The sequence below is a fragment of the Leopardus geoffroyi genome, chromosome A1, assembly GCF_018350155.1.
Source record: "Leopardus geoffroyi isolate Oge1 chromosome A1, O.geoffroyi_Oge1_pat1.0, whole genome shotgun sequence".
NCBI classification, from domain to species: Eukaryota; Metazoa; Chordata; class Mammalia; order Carnivora; family Felidae; genus Leopardus; species Leopardus geoffroyi.
This window is the reverse complement of record NC_059326.1, coordinates 167,993,178-168,019,704: the sequence shown is the minus strand read 5'-3', so window position 1 is coordinate 168,019,704 and position 26,527 is coordinate 167,993,178. Positions and strand designations below refer to the sequence as shown.

The window sequence follows — 26,527 nt, the reverse complement described above, 5'->3', positions numbered from 1 at the left end:
TGATTATTTAGCGAAAAGCTGTTTTTTACATAAACAATTAGTTACTACACATTAAATTGAAGTATTTTTCATCTACTGTAAATTTTTAGACTATAGAGCAGTAACTTTTAAACTACTATCTTAAGCATTGTTGCCCTTTTATCATTAAATCTGATGAAGAGCCACAGTATATTTAGCTTAAAAAAAAAAGGTTGAGCTACCCTGTTTGGATTGGAAGCAGGTACCAGGGATCTGACTTACTTAGAGTTTCCCTTTTCTCTTCTCTCTCTGCTGCTGTTTTTCATCCTCTTCCTCCTTCTGCTCCACCCCTGGAATTGGTGTAGTTATCTGGAAGTACTTCAGCAGAATTCAAGGTTCTTTAGCAGTCTGCTGGAAGTCTAATAACAATTCAGCTTATGGTAAATTCATAGAAGTGACATAAGCATTGAAATTGTAGCTGTTGTTATTGTTTTGTACCTTTAATCCTTTAGGACTTTATTTAGGGAAAATACACTTGGTTTTTGCTATGATATTTGATTATTGGCATAAGTAAATACTCCCTTAAGAACCTAAGTAAAGAGATGCCTGGGTGACTCAGTTTGTTAAGCATCTGTCTTCAGTTCAGGTCATGCATGATCTCGCGGTTCGTGTGTTTGAACCCTGTGTTGGGCTGTGTGCTGACAGCTCAGAGCCTGGAGCCTGCTTCAGATTCTGTGTCTCCCTCTCTCTCTGTTCCTTTCCTGCTCACGCTCTGTCTCTTTCTCTCAAAAATAAAATAAACAAAAAAAAATTTTTTTTAAACAAGAACCTAAGTAAATAGGCCCAGCTTTATTGTCATTGGGTGTTACTTACCTGCCACGAAATAGACTTATCTAGTAGTTATTATGCCCCTGCCTTTGGGTTCAAGCCCCAAATTAGCATATGCAAGTTAAGAAGGTGGTTTTTCATCTTTTTAAACAACTTGATATGACTAGAAACTAGAGAGTGAACATATCGGAAAGCTTTCTTTATGTGAAGGCTAGATTGAAGTGGGGGTGAGACTGGAGGCAGAGAAACCAGTTAGACTGGGTCACTGGTTAGCAAGAGATGATGAGGATCCAAATTAGAATAGAGGCTTTTGAGATGGAGAGATTGGGGAAGACTGAAGAGCTGTTCAAGAGACAGAATCAGTCCTAGGTTACTGATTGAATATGAAGGCCAACGAAGAGGAAAAGCAAAGGATGACCCTCCCGGCTCTGATCTGGGCAACTTATTGGTGTCATCACCTGATAAAGAATAGGAAGAATGAGAGGTTTGGAGTCAAGAATGCTGAGTTTATTTTTAGACATGTTGCATTTGAATACCTCTGGAAAATTTAGGGGAACACCCTGATGCAAAAATGCACTGGAGCTCTGGAGAGGTATGGAGGCTTAGAGTCATTAATGCTTTGGAAGTTCATTCTTTTATAGTGAATAAACTGATTATCAAAGTCACAATGTTACTCTTACAAATGTGTGTTTATAAATGCATTGGAGAAATTTGCCCTTGTAGTCCTTGGATCATATGACCAAGGCTTCCCTCCTACCAACTCTTGACATGGTACCCTAATGGCCTCAGGAAATCTGTTCTGGGGGAATGAATAGGAACAGTGCAAAATTGCTTCTGAAGTTGCAACAGTAAAGCTCAAGTCATGGTGCGAAAGCAAATGTCCAATCATTTTGCACTTTGTGGTATGATGGTTTCTATTTTTCCTGGTTAATATTGATATTATTATTTTCCGCTTAAGCAAATGGTAAAAACTCTTACAGTTAAGGTGCTGTCTTCTCCCTTTTCCCCTTAGTTTTGCCTACACCTGTCATCAGGTTCCCCCACCACATAAGAATACAGACTTTGGGACCAGCTGGACCTGGTTGTGAATCCTAGCTTTGTTGTTAACGAGCTGCATGGCTTTGGATAGCTCATTCTACCAGCATCTGCTTAGTTTTCTTTGCTGTGATATAAGACTCATGCTAATATTACTTATTAGGTTGAATCATTTGCAATTGCTGGTATTTGGTCTACCAAAATAGCAATTTCATGGGGTTCAAACTAATACTGTGCAAACGTATAGTGAGGCTGAAATACTGTGTTTAATCTACCTTGAAGGTGCTCAGTAAATAATTTTTTCAATAATTATTATGTGACTGGCTACTGCTGCCACTACAAATGTACCTCAATTAACTATATGCAATGATAGTTTCTTTCTAAATTTAAATTCTTTGAAATATCAAGGAAAACTAAAATTGCTTAAATTGAAAATCTGAAGTGTTAGGGGGAATGTCTCACTAAAGGTCTGTGAAATGGGAAATATTTTCCAGAAGTTTGTTGCCTAAATCTTTTTCTTTAAACTTTGATTATAAATCGAGTTACAAAGACAAAATCAAAACTACTTAATGGTTTTCATTTTTATATATAAAGGTTGATGAAATAGGTTGAAGGAAAGTTCTTCAGCCTCATAAATTACTGAGATAAAACACAGATTTCTGTTCTCTTCACTTTTTGTTCAGGCAATGCCATGAATGATGATTTTTATTAAACTACAGTAAAATTTCAATTGTCTGGAGATCAATTACCAACCAACTTCAACTAGAACACAAACCAGAAGCCTGCAAGTTATCATAAAAAAAAAACACTTTGTGCAATTAAAATAGATACCACAAAGTACATGCATAAAATCTCTTACTTTTGTTTTTAAATTTCCATAATAAGAACTTTTAAAAAATAAATAAAGGCAGATGAGAAGAAAGTATGAGAAGATATTTTTAGATGGTTTTTAAGAGTGCATCATCTTCAGATAGCTTTCTACTTTATGGAAGGAAGAAAATAGACTGTGAGTTACCATGCTTTTTGCTTGGGTGCTGAAAGATAATCCTAACCTAGCTGTTTGAAATTTCACAGTGTTAACGATTTTGACTGCAACTCCTACCCTAAATGGGGGATGCTGTGATAGGGTTAGAGTTCATGGCACTATTCTGCTTGCCAGTCTCTCTTACATTCCTAATTGCATTAGTACTGCATCAATAGTAAATATTTCTTTAAAACCCATACTGTGATGTCACGTTGAAATCAATAAATTAAATTAAAATTAAGTTATTTTTAAAGAAACCTCTTGTCCTTTACTCCTGTAGAGCCCATTCATTCCAACTTTATATACTGTTGTGACACGTGAGATTATCTGATTTCTCAAGCTGTCCAACGATCTAAGGAGGCACTGAAAAATAGCTATGACAACAGGGAAGAGAGAAATACGTAGAAAGACCTAAAACCACACAGCATAGTATGAGACCAACTAGAGCAGAGATTCCACAGTTGTGCTTAATAGGCCATATTCATCTCACAGATATGTTTTGTTTAGCTCCCATTAGGTTGATCTGCACAGTGTTTTTTGTTGTTTTTTTGTTTTTTTGTTTTTTCAGTTGCTAATACTTAAGTAACAGATTCACATTCTAAAAAATTGATTTCAAGCCTCTCTTAAAGATTGAAGATCCAGCATCACTGATTTACATTCCTAAAAGGCATTAGCTCTTGGCAGTTCCAATTGACTGCAGTGTATGGGGTATCTATCCAGTTTGCCAACCCTCCACCATTTAGGGAGGCCATTTTGATCTTCACAATTCCCACTCAGCCCCACTGTCTCCCCAGCACTGAGGCTTCATGCTGGCTGCCACTTATCTTTGTATATATGTATTTTTAACAGTCTGTTTTAAAAGAAACTGAGCAAAATATTTGTGACATCTGAGTCTCCATCAAAGGGAGGAATGGGAGGAAACAGGCTTTGTGGGCTGAGTGGTGTAGAAAGAAAGGTAACAGCTACATTTTTTTTAAGGACGAAAAGAATATTTCTGTGTGTAATATGCAAACAGAGTGTGTCAAATAATGTAATAAAGCAACTTTGTTCATTTAGTTTACCTACGTCACCCTTTAGGCATGTGGGCTTACTAAAGAGCCCTTCTGTAATTCTGTGCCTGGCTTATTATAGTAAAGTCATGATAACCAAGGAAAAGTTTGACTAGATACAATAAATGCTATTTTAAAAGATAAAGAAATCTGTAAAAATTTTCCAGAACTATTTTTCTCCAAAATAGTTAAAATAAGAATCATTTGGTATATAAATGTTGAACCATATAGAATTGCCATATTTAATAATTTTTGACCCATAAATATGGCAACTTCACATCAATTAATTTGTTGTAAAGTAGTAAATGTCTGCTACCTCTTTATTTTATATGGAACTCTCTTTCCCACAATTCCATATTAATGAGAGAGTACTTTATCTGGGTTAATAAAATTCATAATATGCTAAAGAACAGTTACAGATATTATATGAATCTTATTAAAACATACAGTACCATGCCTGATTACAGTCTGAAATACAGCTTATGTTCATGGATATGATAATATACTCTGAATGTTATGACTGAAAATATTTTGTAGTAGATACGCCCTTCATTAGGAGAGGATAGTAGCTTTACAAATCTTCTAATCCCCTGAGATGTAATGCTGTCTCGGGAGATGCTTTCTCTATTTAGCATCTAATAAAAATGTTCTAGAAACTAACTACATTCCACTTTGTTGGTTCCCCTCTATGAGTGCTACTTTCTGCTTTTATAGGGTTCATCTTAAAAAGAAATCATTACCTGAAATTCAGTAGATTTTGTAAGAAGCTTCAATAAATGCGAAGCGTTTAACTTAAATAGAAGCTTTGGGGGATGTAATTTTATTTAAAATCTTTCATTTCCTGGCATCTGAACAGTTCTTAAAAGTAATTTATTTAGTGCACACAAATAATTTTTAGTCGCATAGTGGTTACTACATTCTGTATGCATATCTAAAAAAAAAAAAAAGAAATGCAATGATTAGTAAATAGAGAATTATCTTACCTGATATTCTTTAGTTAGAATATTTTATTTTTGTTGAAAGCATAAAATTCCAGAGAACTAAAATGTGTAAATTCTGCTTTTTAACTTTTAAAGCTATTATCACTGAGGATAAATTGCATTTCTTAAACTAATAATAGTTTGTTTATAACTGTATATATAAATATTTATGATATTACCGATTTGAGGGAAATGTCAGTCATAGGCTACTTTTTTGAAGACGTCTTTCTCTTTGGACCTGAAAAAAAGTTGGCTGAATTTAATGACTATTGCATATTGGCATATATTGTGGATAGATGATGCAATGAAGTGAATGGAAGCATAATACTATTTCATTAAGATTTGCTACAATTAACCAAGTGGAATTCTATCTCTAAAAAGATGCACTGAGCAAGTCATGCTAATACACTTATGTTAGCAAAAATGGTTTCTTTACTGAAAATATTCTTTTGCATAAAATGCCAGGTGTTTACTTACTTGTTTTCAAATATCTTAAAATAAAAACGTTTCATCTATTAAGGTGTTGGTGAAACCAGAAAAAGTGTTTCAAATATATTAGGAAGGAAACAGCCAAATTACAGAAACTATTCCTTGAGAGTATATGGAGAATTTTCCAGCATCTGGGATTTAATTTCAGATGTTGTTTAACTCAGTGGTAAATACAGTACTCCACTTGATAAAATAGTTAAAGTGCATCCCAATAGATGTTTTTTAAACAATCTATTAACCATATGGATTAATCTAAATTTAAAGCAGAGTAATATTAAATACAGAGAAAATAATAGGTCAGGGGCCAGGAATAACTAAAAAGATATTATTGTTTAATTAGAAGGTTTACTTACATTTTCCAGGATATACTGCTCACCCTTGATGCTGAGTTGTCCTGCTTTTACTGTGCCTTTAATAGACTGGGTATGTAACACATACACATGTAAAGAGACTGACCTTTCCTTTAATGATATATTTCATTCAAGCTCAGAGGAAGCAACTTTTAATGAATGCCTAAAACGGGGAACAATTAGGAAAGACCATACCTTTCCCATGATTTTTCTCACCAATTAAAATAGCCAACAGACCACGTGCATTAATCTTTTCTTTGTTGTAAAATCTTGCTAAAACGATGTTAAAGGGATTTTTTTAGACAAAGAAAATAGGAAAGGAGATAAGAAAGGATGAGAGATGTCAACACATTATTAGAAATCAGAAATAAGAAGGAGTGCTAACCATCTTAACAAAAGCAGGGGAATTCACAACCCAAATGTTTTTAGAGAGGGACTCCATAACAGGTGAGCTTGTTGGCCTGCAGAACCCTGGCAAGGCTTAGCCTTCAAAGGCATTAGGTACTCTAGAAACCCCAAGTGATATGGTCAAAGATCCTTAGATGGCCAGACTGTTGAGAAAAGCATCCAACATAGAAGAGAGATATTAAAACAAACAGAGAAATTAGGCTAAGAGAAAACAGAGGCAATGCAGATAGCAGAAGAAGACTTCAAAAACTGTAAGTAGTATTCTCAGAAATAAAAAGAGCACTTCCTTCCTTGACAAAGAAGAGGCTGCTATGAAAGAAAGGACCTGAGTTTCCAGATTGAATGGGCCCACCAAATATCCAGCACCATGTATAAAAATAGATTTACATGAAGGCAAATCATCTTGAAAATTTAGATTGCCAAGGATGAAAAGGGGATTCTAAAAGTTTCCTAAGAAGGTAGGATCGATGTTTCCGATAAAAAGTAAGAGTGACACCAAATCTCTTAAAACCTATATGGATGGTAGCCATTTTGCACTATTTTAAGTATATCAAATCAACACATTGTATGCATTAAGCTTACACAATGTTCTATGTCAGTTATATCTCAATAAAGCTGGAGAAAAAAGCAATATGGGAAGCTAGAAAACAATGAAGCAGTGCCTTCACAACTAAGGAGAAATGGTTTTCAATCTAGACTTCTATACAATGCCCAACAATTAATTGTGAGAGTAAAATAAAGGTGATTTTAGGCATTTAAGGACTCAAATTTTGTCTCCCACTAACCCTTTAAAAAATGTGTTTCATCACAAAAATGAATAAGCATGGTAAGGAGAAGACATTGGACCCATAGGAGAGATGAAAGAGGAAATCTTACAAGCAGGAGTTTGAAGGACGTCAGAAGAGAGGGCATGGAGACAGGATGGTGTAGTTGGGTAATGGAACTATTCAGTTGATTTATTTTTTTGAGCTTTTGGAAAAATATGGATGGGGATTTGAACTATTTGTAGGAACATTTAAAAAATACAAAAGATGAGGAGCACCTGGATGGCTGTTGGTTAAGTGTCTGACTCTTGATTTCGGCTCAGGTCCTGATCTCACAGTCCTGAGACAGAGCCCTGCATTGGGCTCCATGATGAGTGTGGAGCCTATTTGGGATTCTCTCTTTCCTTCTCTCTCTCTGTCCCTCCCCTGCTCATGCTTTCTCTCTCACTCTCTCAAAATAAATAAATAAATAACATTAAAAAATACAATAGACAAAAAGTGAACAAATAAAATATGAGGCAAATATAAACTCCACATGAAAATTGAGAAATGAAGTTTAACCATAGTATACCACTAGGCTCAGTAGTGAACAGTATGTACAGAATCATAATAACATAAATGCCTTCTATGTAATTTATTCTCCCTATCGCACTGAAAGCAAGGACAAGGACTCTGTTTTACTCATCTTTTTATCTCGCTTGTTATTTTGTGTGTAGTAATCATAAAATAAATATTAGCCAAATTAGTCTACAGTTTAAGAATTCTCTTTTTTCAACATTATTGATTCAAACCTCACAATTCTTAAAAAAATTTGGGGGGATACCTGTGATTAACATGTAATAGGTATATCCCATTTAGAAAGGGATAGCGACAATTCATTGATTCAAGCCATGAATCTCTATGCCCATGTAGAGTCCCAATTTTACATCCCAAAAGTGTTGAATAAGAGGTCACCAAAGGAGAAACCATGTTGATGAGCCATCACCATCTTCTGCCACCTTGCTTTGGAACAGAAGAGACTTCCAGAAGCAAAATGGGTGAAAGAGGGAGAGAAGCAGAAGGTGCTAAAATTCAACACAAAAATGGTTCAAACGGTTTTGTTATTAGTAACACGTAACATCTTAAACATAGAAATCTGAGAGAAGAACAGGTATGTCAGGATAAAGGAAATAACAGACATGTGGTGAGGATACTAAACCCAAAGATTCTTAGTTAGTTCCAACTTATTACTCACCTCCCCATATTGCACACAGATAGCCAGCCACAGGTAATCAAAGAAGAATTTGAAAGGAACAAACATAAGACCATTTACAGCATCTGTACCTAGCATTTTATTTGAGTAAATCATTTACAAGGGAGGGGGGAAGGAACAAGTGAAGCCAACAGAACAAGAGTGAAACACATGGATCCTGCATCTAAAGAGTTCTAAATCTACAACAATCAAGAGTGTCCTCCATGTTCTAGGAAAATAAATCACTGCAGAATAATAAAGACACTCCCTGATAAATACATTGATCCTAAGAAATAAAGGAGGAATCATATAGCTTTCAGACATTAAAACAAGACACATATAAAGGGGAAGAAATCAGATTGGACTTAGTTTCTCCACAACAACACTGAAACACCTGTATATAAAGCTCTGAAGGTAAAAAATAAGTATGCCCCCAAATTTAATACTTAGCCATGTTGTTCCTTAAACATAAGCCAAACAGTCTTTCAAGCATTCAGAACTTAGGGAATATATGATGAATCTTTCTAAAAAAAAACACACAAACTACTTATAGATAGTATCTAGTCACCCAAAAGATTAATCAAAAAAAGACCTCAGGAATGAAAAAAGAAAAATCATGAAGGAACTCATGGTATTTAATCCACCTAATACAGAACCAGAGCAAAACAAGCAAGAGACTTGTGGTTACTAAAGCAGGTGGGAACACTGAAACCTGACAATGTAAAAATAATAATAGAGGTGATGAATATGAAAGGAAGAAGGAAGAGGTAGAAATGCCTACCAGTTTTCTTATTTTTTTTTCTAGAAGGGAGTTGATAGATTTTTGTCTAAGGTAAAGTATAGAATCTTTTAAATGACTACAAATTCTTCATGTTTTCATACATTTTGTTCTGAATTTATGTAGACTCTTTTAAGAATTATCTTGGTAAAGAAATATTTTACCAAAGTTCTATGATTCTTTTTCAATTCAATTTCTTTACTTTGGTTAAATTCAAGTAAAAACAAATTAAATACTTTTTTAAAGCATGCATAATTATTTCCAAGATTTCTGAAATTATTTTTCTCTTTCTTTTGCTCTGTCTATATGTGGAAGAAGGTGCTGGAAGAATGGTTACCAAGTATTAGTGATGGTATTTCTGAATAATGGGATTTGGGATAATTTTAGAGTGTTATTGTACTTTCCTTCATTGATTTAACTTTTACAATAACTTGAACCATTTTTGTGCAAACAATAGAGTTATTATTTGAAAAATTTAAAAAGATATCATGGGACTAAATAGAGTTATTTTAATTCTCCCAAGAGTGAGTACAGATATGTTAGTAACATCTACCAACAAAACCAATGTTTATTTATGGAGCCATATTTCTATTTTCTGCTGGTGTGACTCTTTCAGCAGGGCATTGTTGAGAATCTGTCTGGGGTTTTTGTTATTGTAGAAAAAAACTGAGTTGTCATGCACATAGTTTTCTCTATGAGTTAAGATTCTTTGGTTGCAAGTTATAGAAACCAACAGAGACTACTTTAAGTAAAAACAAAACCCAGAACAAAAGCAAAGAAATTATTGGAAGAAGATGGGATAACTCCCAGAATCAGGCTGTGGGAAAGATAAGAACATGGGATCTCTAGATAGCTGGGACTAATGAGAGTCTCTTTCGCTAACCTCCCCCAGGATGGGTGTCTCCAGCTGTTTTACTTCTTAAGTCATTCTGGGCAGAAATCACATACTAGGAAGTGAGTATGCTTATAGTCGGATTTGGGACACATGCCCCCCTGCATGTTGGAGAAGGGGAGGGAACCTTTGATTACAGTCCCCATGGTGCACCTTTGGAAAGGAAAATTAAGGGTTTGTTACCAGGAAGTGGGAATGGAAGCCGGGCATGTGAAAACTTCCCATGCCCCTGTCTTTGCCTCACTTTAAACTGGCAGGGAGGTGAGCTTCTCTCCCACTCGGTATACCCCTAGAGGAATTAGCTGATTTAGTTTCTTTATCAGATCTGTTCCTTCATTCCTTTCAAAGTAATTACAGGCTGCTTCTTCCCTGTCTCATGACACTGATTATTAGCTAAAGCTAATTCATCAGCTAGATATAGGTGAAACACCTTTAGCTATCTTTCAGGAAAAGCTTAGTAAATTATTTGTCATTCTCCAACCCAAGAAATATTCTCCCTGTAAGTAAAAGTTTATTAGATACCGTGAGAGGTCTTGGGGTTCAGCCATTTTCTGTCCCAACTATAATTAGAAAGCTAGACAAATTATATCAACTCCTAGGGAAAAATCCACACACATACTCTTTTTAATAAATCCAATTTACTCTATTTGCTTGGTATTAACAACTGTTAATGTTATGTCCAAATTCCCTTCCTTCCTCTTTGAAAAGAACTATATCGCTACAGCCAGTACATACAAATGGATAGTTAATTACTCGGCACAGAGGGTTATGTGATTCATCACTGCAATGTGGAAGTGAATGTTGCCAATTGTCAGCTTTTTCCAAACTACATAGTGTTATATGGTTTATGTCCCAATCAATGGTGGCAAAGCTCCAGGTAGAAATACTACCTAGATGTCAGGGACTCATTAAACTGATCAGTCTGTAAGTCCTTCGTCAGTGATTTCCAAACCTGGCTATGCATCAAAATCACTTGGTGACATTAAAAAATAGGAAAGAAAAAGATACAGCTTCCTGATATCCACCCCCAAAGCCACTGAATCAGAATATTCTGTGTTGGATCAGGGACAAATTCAGGATTTTTCAGGACCTGAGGTTTAAACAATTTGAGATCTCTCTTAAAGAAAAGAATACAAAAGCATCTTGCTTTTGCAGAATTTTACAAAAATACATTACCCTATGAGTACATTTCTGTGAACCAGGACCTTGTGAAGGTCCATGTAAATGTTGGACCTTCAGAAGGCCCTTCAGTAGCTTTAAGATAAGTCTACCTGTGAATTAGGGCCTAAGAATAATATATGTATATACATCTGTGTCTGTGTCTCCCTGCCTGTGTGAGCATTTGCTCTAGTGTGAGAACTGGGATTTCTTCTTCCCCCTGGAAGACAAAAAGAATATAGAAAGTTTAGTGTTCCCTGAATTTTAATCTAGTTCTCCACTAAACTTTTTTTTGATGTTTGTTTATTTATTTTAAAAGAGAGAGTGACCTCTCACGTGTGCATGACCAGGGGATAGGCAGAGAGGGAGGGAGGGAGAGAGAATCCTAAGCAGGCTCCTCACTGTCAGCACAGAGCCCAATATGGGGGTCTATCTACGGAATCATGAGATCATTCCCTGAGCCAAAATCCTGAGTTGGGCACTTAACCAACTGAACCATCCAGGCACCCCATAAACTTGAAAAAATCAAATTGAAATGCTTTGAATTTCATGTTTTTATTTCCTTTTCCCTTCTTATGGCAGAAAGATCCATAAGCAAGTTTTTGCCAGTATCTAAGCTAATCTATGGTCTGGACAACGGCCCCTGAGTAATAACTGCTGTGGTTATAATTAAGGAGGAGTAAGTGAACTTACCTTTTTGTATTTAATTTTAGTTTGCAAATAGCTTTGTGCTTTTTTCACAGGATTTCATGATTTTTAGGTATTGAATTTTGGTACCAGTCAATGTGTTTGTTTGCCTTGACGAGCAAGGTTAGAGAGAAACCCCACTTTCAGAAAGGTTAAGTTCTGGGACACCTGGGTGGCTCAATTGGTTAAGCATCTGACTTTGGCTCAAGTTATGATCTCACAGTTTGTGGGTTTGAGCCCTGCTGACAGCTTGGAGCCTGGAGCCTGCTTCAAGTTCTGTGTCTTCATCTCTCTCTTCACCTCTCCTGCTCACTCTCTCTCTGTCTCAAAAGTAAAATGAAACATTAAAAAAAAAAAAGAAATGTTAAGTTCTTCCCTTTACTCTGGTAAAACTAAGAAGTCTATCTAGTTCCTCTTTTTAAAAACCAATTTTTTGGTAAAGTAAAACATGCCTAGTGTTAGAAAAAAAATTAAGTTTGTTTGTTTGTGTGTTTGTTTGTTTGTTTGTTTAAGAGAGAGAGAGCATGCCCAAGAGAGAGCAGGGGAGGGACAGAGAGAGAGAGAGAGAGAGAGAGAGAGAGAGAGAGAGAGAGGGAGAGAATGAATCCCAAGCAGGCTCTGTGCTGTCAGCACAGAGTCCGGTGTGGGGCTCGAACTCATGAATTATGAGATCATAACCTGAACTGCAACCAAGAGTCAGATGCTTAACCAACTGAGACACCTAGGTAGCCCACACTCTTGAAAATTTTTAAATGCAGAGACATATAGGGGGAAATGTTTATTACCTATAATCTCCTCAAAGGTAACTACAAACATCATAGTGATTAATATACTGTAGCTACTCAGTAAATACTTTTAGAATAAAAGAATGAATATGAACTCTAGAGAATGCAAACAAGACCCCTTTCTAAGTTGTTTTTCCCTAAGTGCTTTTAATTGTGATATCTAAGATGTACATATTGAAATGAACATATATTGAACACTAACAAGTAAAGGCCCTATGCTAGATAATGATGATATAAAGATGAATAAAGGTGCTCTTTGCCCCTCTCAGAGTTTATATCCAAGAGAAGAAACTGATATATTCCTACTAGTGCAAGAACACTTAGACACACAAGGACCCAAGGAACAGCTATGTAAAATTCCATGCAGGAAATGTCTTTCAAATCTAAGTGCCAAAAAGAAAAGATTTCTTTTCTCTTAACACCCTGACTCTTCTTCTTCTCTTACTCCAGTCCATCAGCAAATACTGTTGGGTCTCTCTACTGTAGTCTAGTTCAACTCCTCCCCATTTCTGTTACATAGCCCTTGGCCAAGCCACTATCACTTCTTGTCTAGATCATTGCAGTGGCCTCCTTACTGGTCTCCTTGCTTCTGCTCTTGCCTCTTACAGCCTGTCTTCAACCCAGAAGCCAGAGAAAGTTTAAATTAGATCATATCACTCCTCTGCCCCAAATTCTCCAGTGGTTTCTGATTTCATTTAGAGGGAAAGCCAATGTCGTTAAAATGATCTATGAGATGATTTTGACCACCCCCTTTTCCATTAACTCTCCCCAATCTCCTCTCCACTACTCACCACCTTGCTCTTTTGCTCACTCTAAAACAAACCAGCAACCTTCCTGCCTCATGGCCTTGGCATTAGGTGTTCTCTGAACATAATGCCTTTCCCTTAGATATCTGTATGGCTTGTTCCCTCACCTCTTCAGATCTTTGCTCAGATGTCATTTTTTCTGTGAGGCCTTCCATGGTTGCCCTAATTAAAATTGTAGCTCTCCCACCTCTAGGCCCTGCTGAATTTTTCTCAGAAGCCTAATCACCACCTGAAAACCTAGGTATTCTAATTATTTATTTGTATTCAGAATACAAGCCTCACAAGGGCAGGGATTTGCTCTCTTTATTCTCAGTTCCTGAAACATTCCCTGGTGCTTAGGAGGCACTTGATTAGTATTTGTTTAAAGAAGGAAGAGATGATATATTCACTCTGCTGACATCCTCGTGTGTTCTTCCCTCTTCCTTCGGTTTCCTTCCCTTCAATGTCAAGATATTTTTACAATGCCTGTTGGGCAGTCTGGTAACACATATGTTGTCACCAACCTTGGTATCTCTCAAGCGGTAGTTGCTGCCATGGCATCCTGCTCTGCTCCACGTGGAGTCAGATAAATATTTGTATCTGATGCCTGCTTGACACTGATGATCCATTTTTATGGCAGTCTGGAAACTCCAGCTCAGAAAGGTGGACAAGGCAGATCTGTGTCAGAAACACTAATATACTTTTCCATATCCATGAACCAACATATTGAAGCCCAGAATTCACTTCTCATAAAGTGAGGAAATCTAATATAATGTCAGAATTTTTAAAAATATGCATAATTCTTTGATAAGTAATATATGTATTTATGCAGGCTAGCTAGAATAAAAAAGAATCATTGAACCAGGGACTTTAAGGTTCTCAGCTAATGTTAAGATTAGTAAGGCTTTTTTTTTTTTTCTTCCTCATCTTGGATTCCAAAATTTAATAAGGGGATTATCAAGGGAACCTAACATTCCTCTCAGAGGGTTGGTTTCCACCAAAAACAGCACCACTGAAAACCAGAGCAGTGGATCAGATTCCTGTTAAATGAAGGTTAGTTCTAAATATGCCTTTTGTTTATTACGTTTTCAGAAGTCACATACTCAAAAATAGTTTCTACCTACCCAATGTGATTTGTGTCTTTCTGCTATTAAAATGAAAATAATTTGGAAAGCATAAAGAATAAAAAATACTTATCCTTGCTTCTGATGAACTTAAAAAATTCTTTAAAAAATTCTTCATGTGAACTCTTACTTTCCACCAACTTGCTAATCTCCTAGGAAGGAAAGCAGGTGCAGCCTATAAATAATGTTGTATTTCCATTTCAGGATGTATAGGGCAGGAGAGTCTTTTCCCCAAAAGGTCAGGGGCCACAGCCAGCTTCTTCCCTTTGTCAGATAAGACTTGCAAGTTGCTGTTCTGAACTCAGTAAGAAGAGTTCTGTAAGATGAATGCCCTTACAGAAAGTGTCTTGAAAATTCTACCATAATTCAACATTTTCACTCCAATGTTATCCACCACAATTTTTGTATTATATTTATTTTTCACTTGATTGTAAGAGATTTAGAGTTCCTAAATAAAGCATACTCCACAGTCTTTGAAATTCCACAAATAAATGAGCATTTGGAAAGTTTTCTATAACTGTAAATTTTTTGAATTTACTCTCTTATTTTAAGAAACTTGAAGATTTTTTTTGTGTCTCCAGAGGCTAGACTAGTTTATTTTACTGGTACATTCCCTCAAATTATGTGGAAAATGATCTGTCATCTAGAAACAGATATTTTGCTATTCTTTGCTAGGTAGTCTAATCATAGAAAACTTACGTGCCTCTCCTTCTTCATCAATTTAATTTAATAGATACTTACTGAGTGCTTGTAAGGATAAAGGCACATAATATTATGCTGGGATTTTAAAGCAGTGTATGACACCATGAAAAGATGCACAACATCATTAGTCCTTAGGGAAATGAAAATTATAACCCACAATAAGGTAGCACCTCACACCCACCAGAATGGCTATGATCAGAAAGACAGATACCACTAAGTACTGGCAAGGATGTAGAGACACTGGAATCTTCACACATTACTGGTAGGAATGTAAATGTTATCGCCACTTTGGAAATGAGAATGAACAAACTATTCATACCCTTAACAATGTGGATGGATCTCATTAACATAACAGACTGCTGAAAAACCAGAAATAAGAGTACTGGGTGTTTGACTCTATATATATGAAGTTCAAACACAAGAATACTAATCTGTGTGGTTAGAAGTCAGGATAGTAGCTATTCTTAGTGGCAGAATAACAGTGACTGGAGTTGGGGACGAGTGAGCTTCAGGGGTTATGGTCATGCCCTGTCTCTCAATCTAGAGAGTGTTACACAGCTGGGTTAACTTTGTCAAAATTCATCAAATTGTACCCTTAGGATTTGTGCAATATTCTGCATGCATGTTATACTTCCAAAAAATTCACTGAAGCTGTAAAAAATGAGTGACACTTGATTTTCAGAGACTTAGAGGTCCTAGAAAAGCATTCTCTACATTTGCTGCTTCAAAGACTTTACAATCTAGTAGGAAGACAGGTGTTTGATAAATAATTCTAATATGAAACAAACTCTGATAAGTGCTGTATTAGAAATATAAATAAGTGCAATGAACTAAAGGAAAATATTTACTAAAAAGGACAACCTGGAAAAATAGCATATGGTCACTGTCAGGTTTACTACATAATAATAGGAGGAATATGGGGCACCTGGATGGCTCAGTTGGTTGAGCTTCCGACTTCGCCTCAGATCGTGATCTCGCAGTTGTGGGTTTGAGCCCCACATCGAGCTCTGTGCTAACAGCACAGAGCCTGGAGCCTGCTTCTGATTCTGTGTCTCCTTCTCTCTGCCCCTGCCCACTCGTGCTCTTTCTGTCTCTCAAAAATAAAAATAAACATTAAAAAAAATGATAGGAGGAATTTAATAGTAATATATCAAAATGGAAGGAAAGGATATAAATTAGAAATAGAGAAGTTAAAAAGTATTGGATTGTGTACAAGAAGTCACTACTGTTTGAGAGACAAAGTTGTATTAAAATATCAGAACACAAAGCTACTTATATCCTTGAAAATTAGTTCTTTTGTTTTTAGTTGACTGACTTTGCCCGAGTTACAGGTTATTCTGTTCAAGTGGTTCTCAGCCCTGGCTGCACATCGGGATCACAGGAGTTTTTATGGCTTCTCCTGAGTCAGAATCTCCAGGGGTGGGACTCAGGCATCTGTACTTTTTCTAGGCACCTGTGATTCTCCTGAACTGCCAGGGCTAGGAACCACTGCTATAGTCCCTGCAGGGTGGAGGGAGCCTTCCCAGAGACCATCACACAACAACGAATGTCTCTGAAAGTGTCATTTCTTTGTTTTGGAGGCTTCTGTGGCATCTACAAAGAAGAGTGCTTTTCATATTTATCTCTTTGTATCCATGCCAAGAAATTTCTTTGCAAATCCTTTTTTCCAAGTGTTACATGAAAGATGTTAATCCCACTGTTAAATTTTAACCCTAGTTCTTTCAAGCACCAGGGCATTTCTTCTGATTGTATTGCAGGTACATAGATCCATAGCAGAAAATAGAACTGGAAAGGACAAAATGGCACATGCAGGTTACTTGTTAATGCACTCGTGTGACTAATCTTCCTCCTATGAAGAAAAAAATGTATTTTTAGTTGTAACATTTATATATCAGATTGTTCGCTGTGAAAGTAATACCTGCTTTCACTTAGAAAATTTTAGCTCTCTCCTTAGTTCATTCACTTGTTGTCTGTTACTAGCTTATCTACGCTTTTAAAATCTTTATTTTCAAATACTGTTTTTAAGATTTTATTTTTGAGTAATCTCTAAACCCAGTGTGGGGCTCGAACTCACATCCCCAAGATCAAGAGTTTCATGCTCTACTGACTGAGCCAGCCAGACACCCCAAAATACTTTTAGAATTCAGAAAAGTTGCAAAACTAGTAGACAGTTCACATAATACTCTTCACCTAGCTACCTCTAGTATGATCAACTCCTATAACCATAGTATAATTATCAAACCAGGAAATTAACATTGAAGCAATAAGATAACTAAGTTATAGATCTTATTTGAATTTCACAGTTTTCCCCCTAATTTTCTTGTCTATTCCAGGATCCAATCCAGGATCTCACAGTATATCTGCTTGTCCTGTCTCCTTAGTCTCCTCCTATCTCTGATGCTTCCTCATTCTTTGCTTATATTTCATTACCCTTACCCTCTAGACCTGTAGAATGTTTTTCAGTTTAGGTTTGTGTGATGTTTGGATTGAGATTATGATGGATTGGATTGTGATGTTTGGATTGGCAAGAATACTGAAGAAGTGATCAGGTGGTACATGTGATGTCTGTATGTGTTATTACTGGTGATGTTAACCTTGGTCATTTGGTTAAGGTGATGGCTGCTGGGTCTCTCCACTGTGATGTTAGTAATTAAACTGACTTCCCTTTGCAGTTGATAAATATGTTTGGCACTATGCTATTATTCTGTTTCTCCCAAAACTTTCACCCACTGATTTTAGCATCCATTTGTGAACTTGGACTGCAACAGTTATTACTGCGGTCTTTGCCTGATGATGTTTTTGTATTTCCGCCATTCTTTCCAAATTGATTCATTGGAATTTTTCTGTAAGGAAGAGTTGTCCTTCCTTGACTGTATATCCATCTTCTATCTTGTCTACCTCTATGAATATGGATTTGTGGATGCTTATTTGTTTTTCTCAAGTATAGTCCAATACACTCATTTATTTTGAGATTCACATTGTTCCAGCTGTGGCCATTGGCAGCTTCTTCTGAATGGATCCTGTGTCCTTTTGGTATGCCCTCACTCTTTTAAGCATCTGTTTTTTCTGATATCACAAGATGTTTCAGACTTATCTTGTATTTCCCTGCCCCAGTGCAGGAATCAACCATTTCTACAAGAAGACTTAATTCTTTTTATTAGAGAATGATATTTATAATTCAAGATCTGGGTGCCTGTACATCACTGCTACTAGAGTGTCATTGCTCCTAGTCTCTCTCAGCTGAAAAGATAGGGAATATATGCATGTATACTAACCCATGCATGCACATACATCATATTTATTAGTTATTTCTATATCTGTGTATCTGTTATGAACCAACAGTTCATTCTAGTACCTCTGATTCCAAATCAATACCACAGGGTTTATTATAAGGCTCTCCCCTTTTCTTATTTATAACTTCTTTCTCTAACAGTAAAAAGACTGGCTCTCATCATTTACAATCCTAGATTACACATAAAGTAGTTACTGAATTGCTACCTCATAGCCCTGTGAGAAATAGAATTACTAACTGGAATACAATGTTTGCTGACAGTTCTTTTTGGATTTCACCTTACAATATCCTGCCAAAATAATGTTTTCCAAAGTGACTGAATTCTTAATTCCCATCCTCTTCTGTGTGGTTATTTTATTTGTCTGGGTCATGCTCTTCATTTGTAATACAATTAGCTTCATTTGTTACTGTTTGTATTCTACTTCCCATTCCCCTACATCGTTGTTAGTTTTAATTTTTTTTTTATTTTGGGAGGTATGTAAAACATTACTATGATTCACAGTCAAAGCTATATCCAAAGAGATACTCCAGGAAGTGTCCCTCCCTCCTCACATCCCCACCTCCACATTCCATGCCCCTTCCTTCCTCCCCTTTCCCACCAACCCCATATACTTAAACAGTCTCTGTATTTCCTGGTTTCTCTCTCCCATATTCCTTTTTCACAAAGGAGCAGATTTGTAAGTGGATTTTTTTAATTGTATTCTCTTTTATATGGTGATAGCACACCATATAAATTCTTGCACCTTTACTTTTTTCACTGAATGATTTAAAAGTTCCTAGTATTATTAAAAGTATCTTTTTTCAAAAAGTGTATTTCCAGGGTATGTTCCTGGAAATGGAATTTCTTTTTTTTAATTTTTTAATGTTTATTTATTTTTGAGAGAGTGAGAGACACAGCACAACCAGAGGGAGGGCAGAGAGAGAGGGAGACACAGAATCTGAAGCAGGCTCCAGGCTCTGAGCTGTCAGCACAGAGCCTGACACAGGGCTCAAAATCACAAACCGTGAGATTATGACCTGAGCCAAAGGCAGATGCTTGACCCACTGAGCCACCCAGGCACCCCTGGAAATGGAATTTCTTAGTCAAAATTTAATATATATGTGCTCATGGTTTTCACTTTCTCTGTCTATGGAAATGCCTTTTAGGGGGTTAATGTATTTTCTTGATAATGATATAAGTTACTGGATTATAGCTTTTAACTTGTGTAATTTTTTTAGAATTTAACTTTTTATTAGTTGTACTTAGCACATAAAAACGTATATTCAAACTGCGTTGAGATTAGGAATTAGTCTTGCATAATTTATCTCTTTTCAAGGCTCAATAAATATCATTGTAGTGTGTCAACAGCCCCTAGTGAAGGTAGTAATCACACATTACATTTGCAGCCCTATCATCCCAGGTGCAATCTACAAATTCATGATCACCAATAGAGAGTAGGCAGTTCAGGAGCTCTAGCAGTGACATAATGACTAAATACTTATATAATGCTCTCATTTTCCCGGAGCATTTTATTTTTCAAAACTCTTTAGGGGCGCCTGGGTGGCGCAGTCGGTTGAGCGTCCGACTTCAGCCAGGTCACGATCTCACGGTCCGGGAGTTCGACCCCCGCGTCGGGCTCTGGGCTGATGGCTCAGAGCCTGGAACCTGTTTCCGATTCTGTGTCTCCCTCTCTCTCTGCCCCTCCCCCGTTCATGCTCTGTCTCTCTCTGTCCCAAAAATAAATAAACGTTGAAAAAAAAATTAAAAAAAAAAAACTCTTTAAAGTCTTTTCATTTTATATCAACTGCACCACTGTAGAATGCTTTGGGAAAATATCACATAAATCATGACATTTATGTAGTGCCGAGCCCCTTACATGTATTATGTCATTTGAACCTCAGACCAACCCCGTGAAGTAAGCAGGACATATAGTCAACATCCCCATTGTCCAAGTGAGGAAGCTGAGACTCAGAAAAGTGAAGTATCCTGAGGTCAGACATCTACTAAGTAGTGAGCCTGGAAATGAACTTGAGACTGTACCACACTACAAATGTCATGGGTAGCTTGTGAAGAACAATGAAAAAGTATTCAAAGGTAGGATATAGTCACAAAGATGTAAATTGTTCTATATGTTCTGGAATTTACAGATTCTGGTGGACCGTGTTTTATGGTCACCGTGTTTTACTTGGCTCCCTGCAAGCTGTAATGGTTAAGTCCTGAATGGTGGTAAAGGGGAAAAATACATTCTGTACACATGCAGGCTCCTCAACCACCCGTGTGCTGCTATGGTAGAACCAACACTGGCCTTGGAGCCAAACTATCTCGGTGTGCACCTTGGTTTTGCCACTTAGTAGGGGTGGGGCCTGGCTGAAGTATTTAACTTCAGTTTTCTACCATAAAATGAGTATTGTTTTTGCAGGGCTATTGGACAGATTAAAAGTAACTTCATCAGGAAGACTCTCCCTAGTGCCCACCCCCTGCCCCCCCTCCCCCGCAAGTGTTATTCCTAAAGTAATCAGTCAGTTTCCTTCAGAACATTTGTTACAATTTAGATTTATATATGGTGGTGTGTTTATTTGCTTCACACCTGTCTCTCCTACTAGAATGTAAGTTAAAGGACATCAAGGACTCTGCTTGTTTTTGCTACTCTGTGTCTCTTATACCTACTCCAGTGTCATTAATCATTGAATAAATATTTCTGAAATAAATCCTGCCACTTCTTGGCCTTGTTTTTATTTCAGCTGCACAGAATGGCCTACAGCTGCCCTACCCTTTCACATCTCTCTATGCTTACATATGCTGTTTCCTTAGCCCAACATACTTGCCCGAGCTCCTTTGTTCTCCTAGAGAATCCTTACTCATCCCTCAAGACCTAGCTCAGCTCTTCCATGAGAGCTCCTATGATTTCTCTTCTCCCTTGAAGAGTGAGGGGCTCCGGTGCCCCCTTGGCATGCTTCTGTAGTAGACCCAAACCATATTCCAGTCATTGGTGCGTTCCACTAATACTTTTAAGAACTACCTCCGTACCAGGCACAGGCTAGGGGCTGGGCATACAGCAGTGAATAGGAGCTGTCATACTTATGGGAGAGATGGGCTACAACAAAGTGAATAACCAAACAAATTAATAATAGCGTTTCCAGTAGTGGCAAATGATAGAGTGATCCATTTTGAGAAGCTGACCTTTGACTTGAGATCTGAGAAGCGAGAATGAGCTAGGAATGGGAAGAGAGGGGGGATGAGCATTGTATTGTCACTATTTACTTGGGTGTTCCTCATTTCCACCCCACTCAGCTGGCCTCTGAGCTCTGAATCTTTCTGTCCCCAGCACCTAGCACAGGCCCCTCATGTCACACCCACGGTTCCACTTCCACACGCCAGTGGTACAGCATGTTAGAACTGCCTGGTGACTGGCCCCATGGTTCTGACTTAGTAGATCTCTTGTGCAGCCAGGACTGAGAGCCTAATTCTCAGCCTATTATCCCTCACTTAGTGTCTTGTGACAGGGAAGGCCATTCAGTCTTTCTGTGACTCAGTTTTCTGATCTTTAAAATGGAAATAATAATAAAACTTCATAGGGTTTCTGAGAGGATTTAATGAAATAATATGCCTAAAATTCCTAGCCCAGTGCCTAGCCCATGGATAGTCAATAGACGTTAGACAAAATGCTCTAGAGCGAGTACTCAGGAGGTGTTTGCTGAATAAATGAACAAGTTAAGGAATAATAAAGTTCAGTTCTTACTTTACGGTATAGAGCTATGTCAAAACAAACATAGAATGCCCTGATTTATCTTCAGTTGTCTTGTTTACTGCTTATTTTAATTTGGACAAGAAAGGAAAAAAAGGGAAATAATAAACACCAGTGTTCTTAGCAGTTAGAATCAAAAGCTATTGACTCTTCATTTGCTTATAAAGCAGCTTCTAAAAAACTTCTCAGATCATTATTTTTATGTTTTTCTGTCCGGGGCAGGGCTTTCATGTTCTAGCCTCAAACCTAAATAAAAGTCCACAATCTACCAACCTGGGGCCTTCTGCAACTTGTGATTTGTCATCTTCTGAAATTACAGTTTGAGATTGAAAGAAATTTCTTTTATGTATATTCTACTTCAGTCATCATAGGAGATCCTTAGGATAGCATAACTAGTGAAATTATGATGGTGCCAGAGATCATGGCTTTCTTAGGGCAGAGACACCGATGGCATATTACTTCTACGCACAAAATATCATTCAGACCACTTGGCAAACCTTTGGCAAAACCCCCTCTACCCTGCTCCACTTCCTTGAAAACTAAATGTCAAACTAGCGGGACGCCTGGGTGGCTCAGTCGGTTAAGCATCTGACTTGATTTCGGCTCAGGTCATGATCTCATGGTTTGTGAGTTCAAGCCCTGTGTCAAGCTCTGAGCCGACAGTGTGGAGCCTGGGTGGAATTCTCTCTCTCCCACTCTCTCTTTTCCACCTCTGCTTGTGCTGTCTCTCTCTAAGTAAATTAAAAAAAAAAATAACAACAAATAAATGTCGAAGTAGGTGGGCAAAGGTGAAAGCATGAACAAATCCGTGGCATGAGGAATTTCTAGGAAAAAAAAATTTGTGTCCTTCATCGCATTTTCACTGGAATACACTGAGATGATGGGTGTTTTTGTAAACCTTAAATATCAGGCTACTTAGGAGTGCTTTGATACTTGAATCATAGGCATGAATTTTCTAGTAAAAAAAAATATTACTGAGGTAATTGGCAAAGAGATTTTGCCAAGTTCTTCTCTGTGAGCTGTAAGAGTTAACATTTATTTACATGAGTAATTCACTCTGCTCTTATCAATCTAGTCAATTGGAAAATATCATCCGCCTTTAATGTCACAGAAATCAACTCATCCTATCTTAGAATGAGGAAATAATTAGCAAACAATTTCTCTGTCCTTTTTAAAATGTGTGGCATTGTTTTCAGGGTTTTCTTTTACAAACCAATGCACCATGAACTTATTCTGGCTGGAGGTATCGAAATCTGTTTTTCTGCTCCACAAATGTAGAGGTGTGCATGTCTATCAAGTCAGAAGTCCGTAGCAAAGAGCCACCTTCGCTGATTGGTCGCTCTGACAGGGTGCCGGGTAATGGAGCAGTGATAAGTGGTGCACATCGTAGATTATGGGATAAGCATCTGCCCTTTAGTAGTGGTCCAGTGCTAAACAGTCAAGAAGACTAGAGATACTGATAGTTTTCAGATGACAGGCTTCATTTTATATGTTAATAGAAGGAAGACTTCTGATAATGGTGAGGAAATTCAGCATAACAAATGCATTCCCTTTACCGCACTGTAGCATGGCACCAATTAAGTTCAACTGTATGTATAATGTACTCTTAATTCCTAACAGTCCCAAGAAGGACTAATGTGAAAAATATTATATAGTCTTACATTTTACAGATCGTGAACAGCTGGAAAAAATTATGCCAATCGGTAAAGAAATTTATATGCGGTATAATACACCTCAAAATGGTGCTTACATGGATTTTTCTTTTAAAAAATTTATTAAAGTTATCTTGGGTAAAGTTTAGTTTCTACTCAGCATTTTCTGTAACATTATATATATAATTCATTTTAATTTATTCCTTCTGCAGATATGAATGTTTGAAAGTACAGGTAACCTTGTAATGAGTAAAACTGATAAGAAGCTGTGTTCCAATGAAAGGGGAATTATGGAATGATTATTCACTTTGTGAAAGGGTTTGTCATAGAGCAAGCTTTCCTAAAGCATTTCAAATTTAATTTCGTTTACAAAACATTCATTTACACACAACATTTCAGGAACAAATTTACTGAGGAAATGAGAGAAATAGTCATAATAAGATAGAGATCCCATACGCTGCTAACATTTATGCTTGCTTTCTCTCTTTCTGTCCCTCTCTGCAGCACTGATAGCCATTGGCCGGTACAGCATGACAATAGAAACTGTGGATGTTGGATGGTGTAAAGAAATTACAGATCAAGGAGCCACCCTGATTGCGCAGAGCAGCAAATCTCTAAGATATTTGGGACTGATGAGATGTGATAAAGTAAGAGTTACCTATCAAGTTTGTAGTTAATAGCTTTCTATCATATTCTCTCTCTCTCTCCCCCTATATGTATGTATGTGTACGTGCACATACATGTACTGTTACCGTTATGCATTGCAAGATGCCTGGTTTTCTAAACTAATCTGAGGTTATTTTTGCATTTTTCTATTTAAAAATGAATTTTGTGCTTATGCAGAAAGGAAAAGCAATCATACGCACAAATTATATTTGGCCTCCTGTCCCTAAGTCCACGGACCAAAATTAAAAGTGTTTGCACATCACACAGCAATGTGCAGGGTCTAACGGTAAAACTCTTTTCTGGATTCCAAGTTTCCTGCAACAGTAAGGTGGAAAGAACAGTGCCAAACTGGTTTTTCACAATTTGAAGTGTGTGGTTTCAGTGCTCAACATGTATGTATTGTGGCCATCTGGGGGCAAGAAAGGGCCAGTGAGGGAATATTCTGTGGGAATTTGTGCCTTTCTGCTCTTAAGATGTCACTTTTAGTACATGATGAGAAATGGTCCCAGAGGTCCCACTGAAGGTGTGTGGCGCTGGCCAGAGATGTGAGTGTGAGTTTGGGAAATTGTGCCATGTTTAATATGGGGCCCTTGAAGACTACGAAGGAAAATGATAAAAATCCGTATTGATCACCAAGTACTACCGAGATGCTTCCATGTTTCCCCTGTAAGTCTAAGAAGTGGTTATTTGTGCTATGAACAGGAGAAAATGGAGACATAGTAAGACCAGACCCTGGCCTGAGGCCAGTCATCCAAGATTTTACCGCAGGTCTCCAGGGTCTGGGCCCAATGCCCGTGGCACACCCTGGGTGCCGTCTCCAGGCACGGGGTCTGCCCCCTGGGAACAGATCCACCTCAGACACTTGCTCAGAAAGTGCTAGCATCTTATAATAATTTACACATGTGTGCTACTTTTGCAACTGGTGATTAGGGAAAGAGAGTGAAACTAAATATATATGTCTCTCAAAGGACATGCATTTTCTAAATGTACCAAATTTGGGGGCCAATAGAAGAATGGCCCAAATCCTTTGTGTGCTTTTGTCATTTTTGTTAATTGACCTAGTTCTTTTCTCCAAATGCTTTAAATGCTTTAAAATCCCAGCTTATACTAGGCCTTTGCCAGTTAGTTATGTTTAGAGAGATTTTACTATATATTCTCAGCCCAGCCTAAAAAGCTGGCTGACTTTGTTACTAAGCAACAGCACTTAGACCCAGGGGTTGCAAGTCTCCCTCAGATTTCACTACTAACTAACCTAATGCTGCTACTGACCCTTTCACTTTAAAATGACTCCTCTGAAGGGCATCTGGCTGGCTCAGTCAGTGGAGCATGTGACTCTTGATCTCACAAGAGTTGTGAGTTCGAGACCCATGTTGGGTGTAGAGATTACTTAAAAAATAAAATCTTTTTTTTTTTAAAGACTTCTTTTAAAACAAGTTAAAGAATCTACAGTAGGCGGAGTATTCTAGAAACGCTAAACAATGACAGTAGCTTTGCTCAATGTCTGCCAGAAGAAACTGCTACTACCTGGGTACTACCTCAACCAAGGACGCCAAAATGTATGCGTTCAAAATGGATCTGTATATCCACAAGCACTCTTAGAAATTACCATATTTCTAGTCTGTACTCCTTAGATTTGTTGAGGTCAGCTCCACCTTCAGAGATGAATGGTAAAAGTTTATGTTCCAGTTAGTACAGGAGAAGATTATTTCCGACATATTTGCTGATCAGCATTTTGCTTATTTTAAGTTAAGGAAAGTATCCTTTTCTACCCAGACGCAAATTAGTCCAAAATGGGATGGGGAGGCTGTTCTGATTAGTGGGCTCCCTGAGAGAGCGTTAGTCCTTTCCTCTGGCGGCCTCTGAATCCTGTCTCCAACCACTGAACTGCTCTGAGAGACTCTGGCTCCAGCACCATGCTGTCTACCCATAGCCTGCTGTGGTGCGGCCCAGCCCAAAGGATGCTGGGGCCAGCCTTACTGCCTGGCGTCGTTAGGCTTAGGGCAGCTCAGAACCAGACACAAGAGGTTCTGTGAGGACAGAAGAAGTTTCCAAGCCACCCACAAAGTGCAAATAAAGCCTTGCACATAATCGCTTGTTTGTTGATTTAGTTGGATGGAAACCTAGAGTAAGTAGCTACTCAGCTTTCAAAATTTGTGTTATGCAAT

General features: G+C 37.6%; 1 protein-coding gene across 3 annotated transcripts in view; it reads left to right on the top strand.

The window, feature by feature from the left end:
- Positions 1–26,527, top strand: part of FBXL17 (F-box and leucine rich repeat protein 17) — a 494,438-nt gene that overhangs the window by 448,144 nt on the left and 19,767 nt on the right. For all 3 annotated transcript variants that reach the window (XM_045500431.1, XM_045500420.1, XM_045500412.1), the window contains one exon: positions 24,201–24,343. In XM_045500431.1, coding sequence (XP_045356387.1) covers positions 24,201–24,343 — 143 coding nt within the window. The remainder of the gene's footprint in view (positions 1–24,200; positions 24,344–26,527) is intronic.